The sequence below is a fragment of the Peromyscus maniculatus genome, chromosome 5, assembly GCF_049852395.1.
Source record: "Peromyscus maniculatus bairdii isolate BWxNUB_F1_BW_parent chromosome 5, HU_Pman_BW_mat_3.1, whole genome shotgun sequence".
NCBI lineage: Eukaryota > Metazoa > Chordata > Mammalia > Rodentia > Cricetidae > Peromyscus > Peromyscus maniculatus.
Genome location: NC_134856.1, coordinates 100,887,199 through 100,903,704, shown reverse-complemented (window position 1 = coordinate 100,903,704; position 16,506 = coordinate 100,887,199). Strand labels below are relative to the sequence as shown.

At 40.3% G+C, this 16,506-nt stretch overlaps 1 protein-coding gene across 1 annotated transcript in view; it reads right to left on the bottom strand.

Annotated features, from left to right (window-relative positions):
* Nucleotides 1-16,506, bottom strand: part of Vps41 (VPS41 subunit of HOPS complex) — a 166,266-nt gene that overhangs the window by 138,579 nt on the left and 11,181 nt on the right. The window contains exon 3 of the mRNA XM_006988909.4: nucleotides 5,055-5,159. Coding sequence (XP_006988971.1) covers nucleotides 5,055-5,159 — 105 coding nt within the window. The remainder of the gene's footprint in view (nucleotides 1-5,054; nucleotides 5,160-16,506) is intronic.

Here is a 16,506-nt window from a genome sequence, read left to right as displayed (position 1 = left end):
AAACACTAACCAAAGGCAAGTGATACGCCATTTGACGGCTTTCTGTGGTAAAAGAATGGGTCTTAAAAGCTCACTGCACCCCAAGTATCTCGCAGTATCGATTCTCCTCATAAATTCTGCATATAGTTTGTTAGAAAACTAGGGGAGTTTGGATCCTTAAAATGCAGTAATATTGTGTCACTCTGTGGCATCACTGGAAAGACCATTTTAAAAAATAATTACATTTTATTTTAGGAAAAATTCAGGGATTAAATATAATTCCTTATCTCTTTTGGAAAAATTATAGTTTGTATTCATTTAAAATAGATAGTAAAATATAATTTTGTTTTTATATTTTTAATCTAAAGGTACAATAAATTTGGACCATTTATGAAAAAAAATTACAGGTATTTGTATGATGAGTTATCTTTTGTTCAGGAAAACATCTAACCATTTAAACAGTAAATGAATGCTAATGTCTCTTAGAAGAAAGCAACTAAACGCCCTTCCAAATAGTGTTTAATTTGCATATTTATTTAATTACTGAAATTCTGGATAATTCATGTAATCATTTGCTAATGCTTTTAACTAACTTAAAATGCAGCAGAAATGAAAAACACAAAACTGTTCACAATGTGACAAAATATAAGAACAAATCCTTCAAATTTTATTTTCCTTCTAACCATTAAAATCCACAAGCTTCTGGGCTCATTGAGTCAAAGTGCTTGCTGCTGAGACAGGTGAATTCCATCCCTTAGATCTGTGTGGCATATGAAGAGAACCAACTTCTCCAAGTTGTCCTCTGACCTCTATACACATACCATGGCTCAATCATGCCTATATATACACATATACCTGCTGTGGGATGTTCTGTATGTCCTGTGGGAGCCCTTCTTGGGTTCTTTGTGGCGTTACCCAGCAGGTCCGTATAGAGGATGATTAGGACCATGGGCCTGAGTGCAGGTGTTTGAGATGGTCTGCACTTGGCTGTGCTGGGGGATGGTCTGTATGTCAAGTTGCTCTGATTGGTTAATAAATAAAACCTGATCGGCCGTGGCTAGGCAGGAAAGATAGGTGGGACTAACAGAGAGGAGAAATAAAAGGACAGAAGGGCAGAAGGAGACGCTGCAGCTGACCAGAGACGCTGCAGCCGCTGCCATGACCAGAGACACTGCAGCCGCCGCCATGACCAGCAGCATGTGAAGACGCCAGTAAGCCACCAGCCACATGGCAAGGTACAGATGTATGGAAATGGATCAATTTAAGATAAAAGCACAGTTAGCAAGATAAGGACAGTTAGCAGGAAGCCTGCCACGGCCATGCGGTTTGAAAGCAATATAAGTGTCTGTGTTTACTTGGTTGGGTCTGAGCGGCTGTGGGACTGGCGGGTGACAGAGGTTTGTCCTGACTGTGGGCGAGGCGGAAAAATCAAGCTACATATACCCTCTCTCTCACACACACACAGATAATAAACAAACGAACAAATAAATGCAATAAAACCTGGTCAAGACCCAGAAAACCCTACAGGGAACATGTATCCCACCCTCCTCCCAAGGCTCATGTGTCCCTGAAGAAGTGGGGGAGGCAGAGGTAGTGGATGACTCTAAGGAAACAGTGTCTTCAGGACACAGCCGCACATCTGCACTCAGAGCAGTTGCAGCAGTGTGCAGAAAACCTGTGCAAAGCCAAGCCAGATCAAACCCCATTATGGAGCTAGGAGTTGGGCACAATCCTCCCCCTAGCCATGGCTGTACTGGCAAATGTTAGCTGCTGGGAGAAAATGTTTTCTCTGAAGTATAGCCCTGCTAAGCTGACCACGCTCCCATGGAAGGCCACACACAAAAGAGTATCTGGGCAGCACAATTTGGTCTCTGACAAGTAAAACAACAACAACAAAACCACAAAGTTGAGTAGATGGGGAAAATAGGAGGACCTGGGAATGGGAAGAATTGGGGGAGCAGGGTGAATATAATTAAAACGTATTTTATTAAGTTCTTAAAAACCTAATACTTTTTTTTTAACTCCCTGGGCTTCTTAGGTATTAGATTTTGGTTCGTTGGTTTTTTTAAGCCTGAAAATATGTAGAATCTAGGATGTATAATCATAAATATAGCTTCAATGTCCTCTTTAATGTTTAAAGAAACCTGGTTTGCTTTATAAAGGGTGGACATCTTAAGCCCCTGTACACAACTGAACTTTATGTGGGAGAAATAGATGGGCTTGTGAGCAGGTCTGTGGAATCGCCAGGAAAAGGAAGCATACTCATGTATGTTCAGTCCTTCCTCAAAGTGCTGTACAATACTGAAAGTGCTGTCACTAGGAAAACCTCCAGTGACACATGAGGAATTAGGTCCCAGAAACTAATGAGACTTCATTAGGAACAGGTACCAAGTACAATCAGGGACAGAAATAAATACCGAAATGCAGGGCCCAGGAGGCAGTTGGAATACAGAGCATGTGCCTGTTATGCCCTGCATTCTGTCCTAGAACTGCAGAAACAAAGCAAAAGGAAAACTGAAATGCTATCAACTCAATCAGAATCCTCTTAATAAAAATATGGGCATTAACTGATAGTCTATGTTCTAAATGTCAGCACTGACAATCTTTCCCAACTATCAGGCTCTCTGGCCAATTGGACATGTATGATGTTAACTAAGGGACAAATATGGCATTCAAATGTTCATTCAACAAGCACACAAAAAGAATCATAATGTACTTAGATAATGAGCAAATTAACATAAAAGTTTTGCTTCCTGAGGAAGACAGATATAAAAAATAAGTCTTACAATTAAATGCAAAGACTGTGTTTAAAGTGGCAGTACCTCTAAGATCCACGGAAATAGGAAGAGCTTCGTGATAAACCTGGAAGGAAGAATTAGAAAGCAGAAATAGGAAGAGCTTCGTGATAAACCTGAAAGGAAGAATAGAAAGCAGACACAGACAGAGAAGAAGGGCCACAGTGGAAACAACTTGTTCAAAATTATAGGCAGCTTTACACAGACGAGAGATCCATCTAATTCATGCCCAAGAGAAAAGGCAGGTGGTACAGCTGGAAAAGCTGCCTAACAAGGAGCACTGAATAATTACAGAGGATGAAAGGTGGGAAGTGGAGGAAAGCAGGGTGGACGGGTCCAAACCATTAAGACATCAGGAATCAGCAAGTTTCAAGGGAGAAGACTCAGTGATCAGATCAGAATCTCTGGAGGTCTACTCGGGCACAGGGGCTAGGAAGAGGAGCAAGAGAACAAATATGAAAGAAAGTACACTAGTTCAGAGTAGGTGCAGCGGTCTCGGGGAGAAATGACGAACGTGAACTACCAGAAGCTCGGGAGAAGAGTCTAGCACACAAGCTGGTGACAGAATCCAAGCAAGAGCAGAGTGTGCACAGTAAGGACAAAGCATCGCTGCCAGCCCCACACCCACAGCCAAAGTGGTGAGACGGGAGCTCAACTACACACAGCAGCCGAGACACCAGAGTGCCTTACACGCCACACTGAAGAGCTCAGCCCCTGTGTCAATGATGACGATTACATGATGATCGAAAAGGTTCTGTACTTTCAACACACCATCCTGCAACCAGGAGACAGAGGGTTAGACAGGAAAACAAGAAGAGTCCCTCATTCACCAAGTGCAGGAAGGAGAAGCTGAAAGCCAGAGCTCAAGCTTAGGACGTGAAGAAATGGCACTGCATGGGGTCACAGTGCACACCTGTAATACAAACATCAGGAGGTGAAGGCGGCAAAATCACATGTTTAAGGTGACTGTCAAAAATTGAAGAGAAAGCAAAAGGAGACAGGGAGAGGAAGGCAGAGCAAAGAGAATGCCATCATCTGAGAGTAAAAGGACAATGGTGGAGAAGTGAACTGGGGTCAAGAGGAGCGAGGAAAAAACAGGTTACAGCAAGCTTTAGTAAAAAAGGAAGCCTGAGTGCACGAGATACCAGAGCCCACGACTACTTCGGCCATTACACGATGGATTCGAAACTAAGAATATGACTCAAAGATGGATAAGGAAGACTGGCAGGTTAAGGATAATTTCACAGGACAGATAATAAAGGAAAATAAAAGACCAGAGATTGGGACACCATAGTCAGGAATGGCGTCTGTGTGAAAAGAACGTGAAGGTTTGAAGAGCGTATGTTGCAGGCCAATTATCACCAGGTTCCTGCTACTGAAACCATCCATAATGTGCCCAAAGCAGTGGGGAATGCACCACTGTGGTGGTTTGAATAAGAATCCCCGCTTCCCATGGATTCATATATTTAAATGTTTAGTCATCAGGGAGTAGCATTAGGATTAGGAGGTGTGGTCTTATTGGAGAAAATGTGTCACTGGGCAGTGGGCTCTGAGGTTTTAAAAGCCTATGCCAGGCCAGACTCTATCTCTCTGCCTGGAGATCAGGATGTAGCTCTCAGCTACTTTTCCAACACCATACTTGCCTGCTGCTATGATTTTTGTCAAGATGACAAGGGACTAAGTCTCTGAAACTGCAAGCAAGTCTCCAGTTAAATGCTTTCTGTTATAAGAAGTGCCTTGGTCATGGTGCCTCTTCACAGCACTAGAATGTGGTGACTAAGACAAACATAAAGAAGTGAAGCTCAATGGAAGTAAGTGAGTTTGAAGACATGCAAGGTCAGTCTTCATCAGTGAAGAAGAACAAGGACTTAACTAGAGCTTAGCAGCCAAAGGCGGCAGGGGACTCACAGGAGGGAGTTTATGGTAAAAAACAGAAGAGCAGACATTACCACTAAAGTGTTGAGTGAATACAGGGGATCTGTTTACATGGGAACAAAATCTGAAGCAAAAGGCATTAAATGGGAGGCCAGCTGGAGAATGAAACAACAGAGCATAAAGCCAAAGAGTGCATCAGAGGAGGGGAAGGTCTAAGGCACACAGGGAAGAAGAGAACAATGGGTGGAACCAGGGCCTCACTATTATAATATAAACAGTTCTGGTTCAAGAATGGACTGGGGGTCTGACCCAATACCTAGTGCAGTCTCAGAATGTCCGTAGGACCCTTGCCATAGCAAAGACACAGATGTTGGGCATCTGCAATCCTCTTAAAGTGCTCATTACCTTGTCATGGACCGTCATACAGCTTGCTGCATCCTTCTGAAGAATCTCTGTGACCCCATTGGAAAGTCTTTCATACTTCAGTTTGGGTTCCTCTTCACTCTCTTCCTGCATGAAAAGCAAAGGAACACTATAATCATTGTGGCTTTGTTCTGAATGACTCAAAATGCACTTAAGAGGTAACAAGAGATAGCCTTTCATTCATTGACAAAAACTACAGCTGCAGATATAGGTTACATTCCTGTTTCTTTTTGCCAATTACATATACAGTTTCACTGGTGGAATAAATTCAAAAGTTGAAAACATGGATATTTGATACATGATTATTGTATTGTAAATAGTGTATGTTCAACCTTTCTATGTGGTGCAGTATCTAATATATTCTCCATTCTCATGATGATAATTACAAATCAATAAATCTAAGATAGCTATAATATTATTATGATTTAAAAGAAGTATAATTTTACATTTGTAAGTTCAAAGCAAAGTTCACAAACCAAGGACTGCAATGGCTCTGCCCAAGAAGTCAGCTCTACACCCATGTACTATGGGCAACACTGACTGGACTCAAATGGTTATATAAATGAAGAGGTCATGAATTTGAGAGAGGGATGAGAAAAGGAGTTGGAGTGGGGAGAGAGGAGGGATATGATGAAAATTCATTATGCTCATGAATGAAACTCTAAAAAAGAAGGCATCAACCCCCACAGCAGCTCACACAATGGCTGACCTGTTAGTGTTGACTTTGGTAGGAAGATTCATTTCCTTACAACTCATGGATGGGGCTTTCCCTGGGCTGCCTGAGCACCTCAAAGGCATGCAGCTTCCCCCATGGTAAATGCATCTCAGAGAGAACAAATTAAAGCCTGATGCTTTGTTAGGCCTAGCTTGCAAGGCTGCACACTTCACATCTACAATCTTCTACTGATTGTATGGGTCAGCCACGATTCAGTATGGGAGCAGAGGACCCAAGGACATAAATAACAGGGTGTGGGGACTGCAAAGGGAGGGCATCACGCAGCTACAAGAATACTAATAAAACCTTTAAAGGAAACATTTAATGTACACTAGTGAACATTCCTAAGTTCAAAAGCACAAAAACTAGCTACCAGCTGTTGAGTAACACAGTATTCCACCAGGGACTGTGCACATACTGTTAGCTTTCCCTGACTAAGACCTAAGAGCAACAAAATACACTGAACAATACACAGTATACACAGGAAGAGGAAAAGATACTTCACAATAATCAACTGAAGCTGTAACATCCCCAGACTGATCTATTTTGATGTATAATATGACACAGAATTAACCAAGTCTTTGAAAAATAAATAGGGAAAATTATAAAAACAATAAACCCTTTTGTATCTCCCAAGAGAAAGAGACACTCAAAAGGAAACATTAGATGTCATGCAGGTGAGCTGTGTGTTCAGAGGGAAATGTGTTAAATACAAATTGACTCCTGAACAGCAGTCCTTAGAATAAGATGCCACATGTTGCTCAAGTGTGGACATCAAATGTGCACTCAATGTGAAAGTTAATTCTAGCCTCCCAACTATTTTGCATAAAAGCACTCATCCACGGACCATTAGATAAGCTTACTGTAAATAAGGTTTGCCTGCCTTATTTATAAGTGAAAACTAAGTAATCTCTCTCACATAAATATACCAAAATAAATACTTTTACAACACAGCTCAGTGAAGCATTCCCACAAGGTTTCAAAAACCATAAATAAAATGAAAACTCAGTATTAGGCACTTTATGTACCATTTCATGCTTTCCTGACAGGTATCCTTTATGTTTACTTAAGAGCAAGCTAAAGGTGAATTTTAAGGCTTTTTTTTCTGCCTCCTTGTCAAAAGAAAGAAAATAGGAAATGACTCAAAACTACAATTCACAGAGGTTATTCTGCTATTGCAGACTCTATATTACATTTTAAATAAAAAAAATTTAATCACAAGAATTTAATATCTAGTTTCACTTTAATTTTGGGAAAAAATTAAACAGAAAAAAAACCGTGCAGCTTGAACTTTCATGGTAAATAACTCTGTGTTAATAAAAAGCAAATCAATAATTTTGTTAAATTTTAATAATCCTACAAACCTACAAATAAAACCATCAACAGTCTGAGTTGAGATGACAGTTAACTGTGTTACTATGACAACCTGGTGGAACAGAACACGTACTGACTTGCAGCTAAGTGAAGATATGAATAGAGTGACATTTACCCATACAAGAAAAGTTTGCAGCTTTCCTTCAAAAAGAATCAATTTCTCAACAAACACGGATCCGTACTAAGTGTATAGCACTTTTAATTAAAGACAAATCCTTGGACCATCCTATGAAATTCTAGAACACTATCAGAAAATGTCATTTCAGGGTCACTTTTGCTGAGTTTTGAACTTAAAGGGAGAAAAATCATTTTAGGAAATAACAAATTAAAGTTATTAAAGGTTTCTCTGTAAGAACCTGCTCAGTAGCTCTTCCTTTTGTCAGTGTGTCCTGGGAGGATGAATATCCCAGCCAAGTCCAGGGCACTTCACCTGGTCTTGTGTACCAACAGTAATATCATTCTCATCATTTAAATTCAAGTATAAAAAAATTTAGTCCAGCTAATGGATTCTACATTTTCATCCTACTGCAATTTTTGCCAATATCTTTGTTCACACATTAATATATTTCATACAATGTATCACTGTTATGATCCAAATAAAAACCTGAATTTCACTTACAAAGAGAAAAAATGTTAGCTGGGATTGGTGGTATAGACCTATAATCCCAGCTACTTGGGAATTGCAAGTTTGAGGCTTACCTGGAGTACACTTGAGTTCAAGGCCAACAGTGTTAACTTAGCAAGACCCTCTCAAAATAAAAACATTAAATGGGGCTAGGACATAGCTCAGTGCATGATTACAATACACAGGTCATCAGTTCAGTCCCCAGTTTCACATGCACCAGATGTCAATCATTCCACTTTCTATTCCTCCTATTTATACAGAAATTACATTTGTTTTTGGATACCACTTCTTTATTAAATTCAACTTTAACTTTAGAAACCAAAATTGACAACATTAGCTAAAGAAAAGAGGTGAGACATCACATAAAGCCCAGATTAAGCTTGTAAAAACATCTCCAGGAAGTCACTACTCGGCAACCCGTCATCACTCTGTGCAGATGGCATTCCCCTTCCAGGACACCTCAGCTGAACCATTAGGAAATTTAATCAGATGAATGGTTTACCTAGTTTCCTGTCATCAGCTACATCTGACTAGGGGCAAATCCTTTTAATAAATATCCAATGTTTTAAAGCTGGATACAATAGGGAGACACTAACATCCTCAAAGAATTTCTCAGTGTTTAAAAAAAAAACAAAAACAAAAACAAAAAACTGCTCTCATGCAGCTTGAATTTCCACAGTAAAAACCAAGTGTTAATAAAAAGCAAATCAATAATCAACCATGGTTATGAAAGTCTAAAATAAAGGTTTGCTTCCTCTAGGACATTCTGTCTAGGACTCTAATTACTTGAGGAAAACTGAAATACTCAAAATTGTACTCATTCTTACAAGTTCAATATATAAAATATAACTACCAAAATCCAATATCAGAACATTTGAATTTCAGAATATTTGTATTTTAAATTGTCTCTCATTACCAATAATTTTACTCAATAGAAGATCCATGACACATGTTAATATTTCTGATCAATTATAATTTGTTAGAGAAAACAGAGAACATATACAAATTAGGAAAATATTAAAGGCATTATTGAAATTAATGTCAAACAAAACACAATTTGAAACTCAAAAACATAAAAATATTTTAAGGAACAGCTCTAACCATTTCCACAGAGTATTATAAACAAGCAACAGAAACAAATGGAAATCACATATTTCTGGACATACACATTTACTTGAAACTATGTTATACATAAATGTGCACATACACAGGACTCCTTCAAATTTAGTACACAGAATATGCCTTTAATTCCAACACTCAGGAGGCAGAGGCAAGCGATTCTCTATGAGTTCAAGGTCAGCATGGTCTACAAAGCAAGTTCCAGGATAGCCAGGGCTACACAGAGAAACCCTCTCTTGAACACCCTCCCAACCCCTGCAAAAGAAAGAAAGAAAGAGAGAGAGAGAGAGAGAGGGAGGGAGGGAGGGAGGGAGGGAGGGAGGGAGGGAGGGAGGGAGGGAGGGAGGGAGGAAGGAAGGAAGGAAGGAAGGAAGGAAGGAAGGAAGGAAGGAAGGAAGGAAGGAAGGAAGGAAGGAAGGAAGCCAAAAAGCAAACAAACAAAAAGCCCATCTTCAGAAAGGGTAGAGGAGTCACAGGCCAAGGAAAGGGATTTATGAAAAGACACTACAGGTGAGGCGCAGTCAGTCGGGGGCTAAGGCCTTTGGCTAGCTGTCTAATGCACTCCCCAAAGTGTGCAAAATAAACGTGATCACTTTAAAAAGACAACCTGCACTATTAATTACTGTGTGCTACACTTCTATTATAGAAGCAGTGTTTGATTTATGTAAAAAGATGAGCACCTGGTAAGAAAGATGACTTCACGGCTCTTTCTAAAGTGTCAAAATAGATCAAGAAAACTACATAATGAAGCTGAGAGAGTAATTCCTGATTTCCATTAATAATACAAGGTATTACAGCTGCCTCAATGACCACACTTCTCACGAAACTGACATGAAAATAACCGACTACCTCTAATAAAACAACAGTGGTCACAGCTTCCAGGATGCCTTTCTACTTGGCTGCTGACAGATACACAACTGCATTGTTGTATTATGAAAATAATGTTACATTTTCATCTTTTAAGAATTATTGCTAAAAAAAAGAATTATTGCTAATATGGAAAAAATCATAAAAACCACTGAAAATTGAAATTGATAAATTAATATAGATGTCTCAGATCTGCTTTTTCAAATGTATAGAAAAGTCACCATGATTCTTCATGCCTAAACATATTTTTTTTTTCGGTCTTATCATATTTCCCTTCTTGCCTTTGCTTTTTTTAATTAATTTATTTATTCTTCTCTCATCTATTATATCCCAACCAGTTTCCCCTCCCTCCCGTCCTCCCAGTCCCTGTCCCCCACCTCCCCTCTTCCCTAGATCCACACCTCCTCCATTTTTCTTCAGAAAAGAGCAGACTTCCCATGGATATCAACTGAACAAAGAATAACAAGATACAACAAGACTAGGCACATACCCTCATATCAAGGCTGTACGAGGCAACCCAGTAGGAGGAAAAGGGTCCCAAAAGCAGGCAAAATAGTCAGAGACAGCCCCCACTCCCACTGTAGGTGTCCCACAAGAACACAACCATAACACATGCAGAGGAACTAGGTCAGACCCATATAGGCTCCCTAATGGTCAGTTCAGTCTCTTGAGTCCCTATGAGCCCAGGTTAATTGATTCTTTGGGCCGTGTTCTTATGGTATCCTTAATCCCTCTGGCACCTACAATCCTTCCTCCCCCTCTTCCATAGAATTCCCCCAGCTCTGCCTAATATTTGGCTGAGGGTCTCTGCATCTGTTTCCATCAGTTGCTGGATGAAGCCTCTCTGATGACAACTGGGCTAGGCACCAATCTATGAGTATAGCACAATATCATTAGGTCTCATCACATTGACTTTTTTTGTTGTTTTTGTTGTTGTTGTTTTGGTCAGTCAGATTTGGTTCTATCCTAAGTCTCTGAGCTATCCAGCCTCTAGTTCCTGGCCCTCCAGGCAGTATCAGGTATGGGCTCCATCTCATGGCGTGGGTCTCAAGTTGGACCAGTCACTGGTTGGCCAATCCTACACGTTCTGTGCCACCTTTACCCCAGTACATCTTGCAGGCAGGACAAACTGTAGGTAGAAGGTTTTGTGACTGGGTTGGTGCCCCAGTCCCTCCAATAGAAGCCCTGCCTGGCTCCATATCCTCCATTACTAACAGTCTTCACAAGGGTCAACCTCACAGATTCCAGGGAGTTTCCTCACCCCTGTGGCTTCTACCTCACCCCTAAAATGACCCCCAGTTACAGTCTTCTTACCCAGTACTCGCTCCCTCCATCCCACTCTCCACCAAACACACACCCCTCATCCCTCCTGTTACACATTACTTTTAAAAGTATAAAACACATATTGGCAAGTTACTCGTAATCAGGTGGTTTCTGTTCCCCAGGAAGTGCCTAAAGACACTTTGGCCATAACTTGGGCATGTGGCAAGAAGCTGCTACTGGCAACTCCCAGCTCCTACAGAGAGGTCAGTGTGGGTGAGATAACCTATAATGTGTAAGACTGTCCCAGAAAACAAACATCACTCAATTCAAACAGCCTATGGTACCAAAGTCAAATACCACTTAATAAGATTCCACTGATAAAATATTTTACAGACATTAGCATCATCCCCAGGAAGCATCTTCTTGATGCTTGCCAGGTGAAACGCATCAGGAAACACTCTGGACAATGCAAATTTTTCTCCAGGGAATAAAAATAGAAGAATACACATCAAATAGTAACCTCCCTCAAGCTTCATGCTCTTCATCTAGGGGACAGGGGTGATAACTTGACCTATGTCATGCTAAAGAGGAGGGAGGGGATCACTGCTCTGATATTGCGCCAATACATTCTAAAACAAATATGCACTGCATTTCTTATAAAAATAAATGCTATTTTTATCAAAATAAAAATAAATGCCACCATTCAATATCGTTCAAACCATATCAAGTGAACCGAAATCCCCGTGCTTTGGAGCCTCACCCCTCACTCAAATACTCTAACTAGGAAAGGGAGGAAAAGTTGAGCCTGTAATAATTGAAGAGCACTGCTTAAGATGCACAAGTCAGGCAGTCTTCATAAACCCTGCTCTCTCCTTTGCCCTGTGGTATCAGAATTTCATGTTCAATTCAAGGAGAAAGAAATAAGGTGAAGGTTCCCATGCCCTGTGCCACACACCATAAACAGGATCAACTCTCATCATATGTTTTATATTGGGAAAGCGATAAGAATATATAGAAGAGGAGGAAAATGAGAAAAGCAAATAAGCTTTTCATTTCCTCCCAGCCATATGGAATAACCTCACCAATCTTCAAGATATGCCATTCAGGTGGACAATTTCCGCCACTAAAGCCAACATAACCCTCTTTTCCTTCCTTCCCAATATCCTCTGGTGATCACAAGATCCTTAGAAGCAGGGTTTATGCCTTTTCATTGTTCTGAACTTCACCTAACAAAACTGTGGGTACCCAATAAAGACCAATCAAAACAAATGTCTGTAGTTGCAGAAGACCCAAGTTTAGCAAGCGGCTCCCCTAAGGTATCCCCACTGAGATCTCCACACTTCATATCAGAGACTAGGAACCCAAGCAACCGCAGGTGGATAGAAACCCTTAAGATACAGACAGAGGAAAAGGAAGCTCTAAACAGAGTAAGGCAGTATAAACTGGAAATTTAGATAAAGTTATAGAAATGATGCTCCTCCTTTCCTAGCAGAGATAGAAAGCAAAGACCATGTAAATTCAGTTTTCAAAAAACCTTATATTTAAAATTTGTACCCTGTTATATGACAAAGGGCAAATGTTAAATCCTTGAAATGGCTGGTTTAGCAGAGACTTAATGCTTCCTAGGCATGTCTAATTGCATGTTCCTTTTCTAAATGTATAGAAGCATCTGGTAACCAGCTCCACACAAACTTCTTACAACACAATCATTTCTATATCCATTCACAACTAACAATAACATTAAAATGAAAGCAATTACCAAAATCAAGGTAATGATACCTTGATTTTTTTTAAGCCTACAGCCTATTTTTTTCAGAAGTCATAAGCTGCCTGAAGAAAAAGTAGGCAATTGCTTTCTAGCCTCCTCCCAATACTCTGCACCCACAACTCAACTCCGCCTATAATCATAGCCCCCTTTACTCCTACCCGTGACCTCTTTCCGCCCTGCCCACCATCTTTCTGCATCATTCTTCAGCAGGCTGGCATGCTAGACACATGATATGGGAGTCTCAGCCTTGAATGCTGAAGGACCAAGGGAATCCTGGTGGCACAAAAACTTTACTAGAAAACAAAGACAAAGCAAAATAAATCAGAAAACAACAGTAAGCCTAAGCACTAGGGTCACTCCCCAGTCTGGGTACTCTGAGGTGAGAGGACCTGTGACCGAGACTAATGGAAGGAACTTAGGTCACTGGAGGCAAGTCTTTGCAGAGATTGGGACACTGATCCTCAGTTTCATTTTCATTGTCTCTCATATTCTTATATTCTCATATTCACTCTCTCTATCTCTCCCGACTCCTCTTCCCTTCCCACCTGTCATCAAGTGAACAGGATTCCTGTCACATGCTCTCACCATTATATTCTATGACACCACAGGTGCAAAGCTACAGAGTCAAACAACCAAGAGTAAGAAAACCCTCTGAAACCATCATCTATATAAATGTTTCCTCCTTTCAAGTGGACTATCTTAGGTAAGGGATGTTGACACAGTACTTCTGAAAGACAAACAAAATAAACTGAGTAAATCAAAGCCTAAAAGGACTGCCTCTCTCCTTTAGCAAAGCACCTGGCCCAGGCTATGTGAGCTACAAGTTCTATGAAAACTTTGAAAGCACAGGAACCCTCAAGTTTCCCACTGTCCCTTAACATGGAAATACAGTAATATATGAACGCTTTCAGGAAATAATAGTGGCTTCTTTCCCAAAGAGCTCAGTGACTACATGAGATGAACTGCAGGAGTCCAGCAGCACCAGGTGCTTCAAGGCTAGCAGGCCTGACCCCTGCACCCTGGAGAGCGACAAGATCTGTCTTTTTGTGCCATTGTTTGAAGAAAATGACTACTAAAGGAGAGTCTGAACATTTATTAATCCTTTAAGAAGCCAAAGTCACCTGCATACCATTTAGAGATATCATTTGATATAAGCCAAAACACCCTATCTGTAGAGAAAGAACCCTAGAAGAAATTTCTAATCTGGTTCCAAAGAAATATAAGGGCCCAAAACATACTGGACAGAAAGACCAGAAAGGAAAGGATGCTGTATTCATTAAGTCACACTTTCCTTAAGTTCAATAACATTTTCTGAATATGAAATCTCAATTACTTATTGAAGAGTATTGTCTTTACGTTCTTTAAGTCACTTACTTCTATCATGTGTTTAAATATATATGATACATAGCATATACAGAGAGAGACTGTGTCTATCTTTGGAAGGTAATATACTAGTATAAACTATGAAAGGTTAATACTTGTACCTTGGCCCGTGCTAACTTGAATGTACAGGGGCACATAAAGCAAGATTAGAGCTGCAAACCTTTACTTCATTTTTTTGCCCAATTTAATCAATTGCTTCCAAACCAAGCAGTTGATCCTAAAGAAATGTATCTTCTACTGGCTGCACCACAGATAACCCATATACACTGGGCAAGTATCTTAAAACCTGAGTTACCCTACTTTTAAAAGGGATGATAATATCGGGGAGTTTTTGTAAAATTTAAATGTACAAACTGTTCATAAAGTATAGTATCTGGCAGTATCCAGTGAATGTCAGTTTTTTAAAGTTTTGTAAGTAACAAGTGTAATACCACAAGTTTAAATTGCAGAACTCATCTCCTCCTTCAAGTGCTAACTTCCAAGTACACTGCTAGAACATACTATCGAATGAACAGAAACACTTGGAATCTAAATACTTCTTTGACTCCTTATAACAACGACACATTCATTGCCTTTGACTTCAGCTCAGGATGCAGTTCTGTGACAGAGCACTTCTCTAGCACACTCTGGCCCTGGGGTTTGATCCTGAACATCCATGAGGAAAAACAGAAGTACTCAAACACAGCTAAGTGTGAGTCTGGCTAATGAAAAAAGAAGAGGAGGTACTGCCGTTTCCTACAGATTAACAAGAGCCTCTCCCAGATGCCTATCACAAAGCCAAAACTCCCAAACTGCCCAGTCCCTTGGTGCTGAGAACAATGACAAGAGCCTAAAATCTCAAGCTCTTCCAGTGGTTGGCCCTCTCCAATCTCTCTCTGTACAAGGAGATCAATTTAGTCCTCTGAGATTGCTGAAGGAACCAGTCATATTCTGAAGTAAAGAAACATGACAGAACAGGTACATGGTAATCTCTATATTTATAAACAAAGTATCAACCTGGGATGAAAAGAACCACAGAACTATGCAGATTCCTTATAGCATTTTTGGTCTACAGAGAAAGAAGCCTTCAAGCCTCTACAAAGCAGATTTGGACCCCAACTGTCAAGTGAAATCATTAATTAAACAATATTTGAGAAGAGTCATCAGAAAGATACACACATCTTTACAAACAGCTCCCCACGACATCCTAGGATAACCAGTTTAAACACCAAGTGCTTCCAGGATGCCTTCCCTTGTCTGGATGTATTTCACTCCCTAAACTATAAAGTAAGCCACGTGAGAGAACTGTGGACACAAGGTCATCCAATCAAACTATTTAATGCATTAGTTTCCTATCAGTACTATAAAACATGATGACAAATACTGTTCCTTTAAACAATGCACATCTGTCTACAATTCTGTAGTAGGAAGTCCACAGCAAATAGCCCTGAGCAGGATTCACATACATACCACGTCACATCATACCATACCACACCATACCACACCACACACCACACCATACCCCACACCACACCATGCCACACAACACACCACAGACCATACCACACCATGCCATACAACACACCACATACTACATACACCGCATACCACACCACACACACCACACCAGACCATACTCTCTTCTGGCTTTCTGTTCCATCTGTCAAGACCCTTAAGATCCCACTGGTCCTGCCCACATGTTCCAAAGAAACTCCATATCTCAAAGTGAGCTGAGCGCCAACCTTAACTCCTCTTGGTTCTGTAATATGTCATAGTCACAGGTTCTGGGGATAAGGAAAGAGATATTTCTGGAGAAACATTCTTTCTGTTACTAGATTAACATTGAAAGCAGAAGGTTAAAATTAGTAGGTATGGAGCTGTATGCCCAGAGCCAAAACTAAGCTAAACAGTTTTCATTTGCTTCTTAAATCATTTTCACTTTGTGAATACAATCCAAGAATCAAACAATTCTCATTCTGAGTCAGGGGCTGGGGCAGTCACTGCTCTGCCTGATAAAGGTTACTCTCAAGGCCCAAGCTTGATGCCGTCCAAAATAAGGACACAAGATCACTCTATCAGAAAAACTGTCACTTACAATGAAAGGTAAACCATCAACCCCTCAGGCTGCTCCCCATTCCCCTCAATCAATGTTGTTTCTTTTTTAACTGAAAATACTTTCTACACAATACACTCTGATTGCAGTTTTCCCCAAACTCCTCCCATATCTTCCCCACCTCCCCAAACACATTTTTAATCTACATTTATTATCTGACATATCCTAATAAGTATTCTTGTTTATTGTCCACCTTCTTGATCAGCACTGGTGCACTGTAGTATCCTA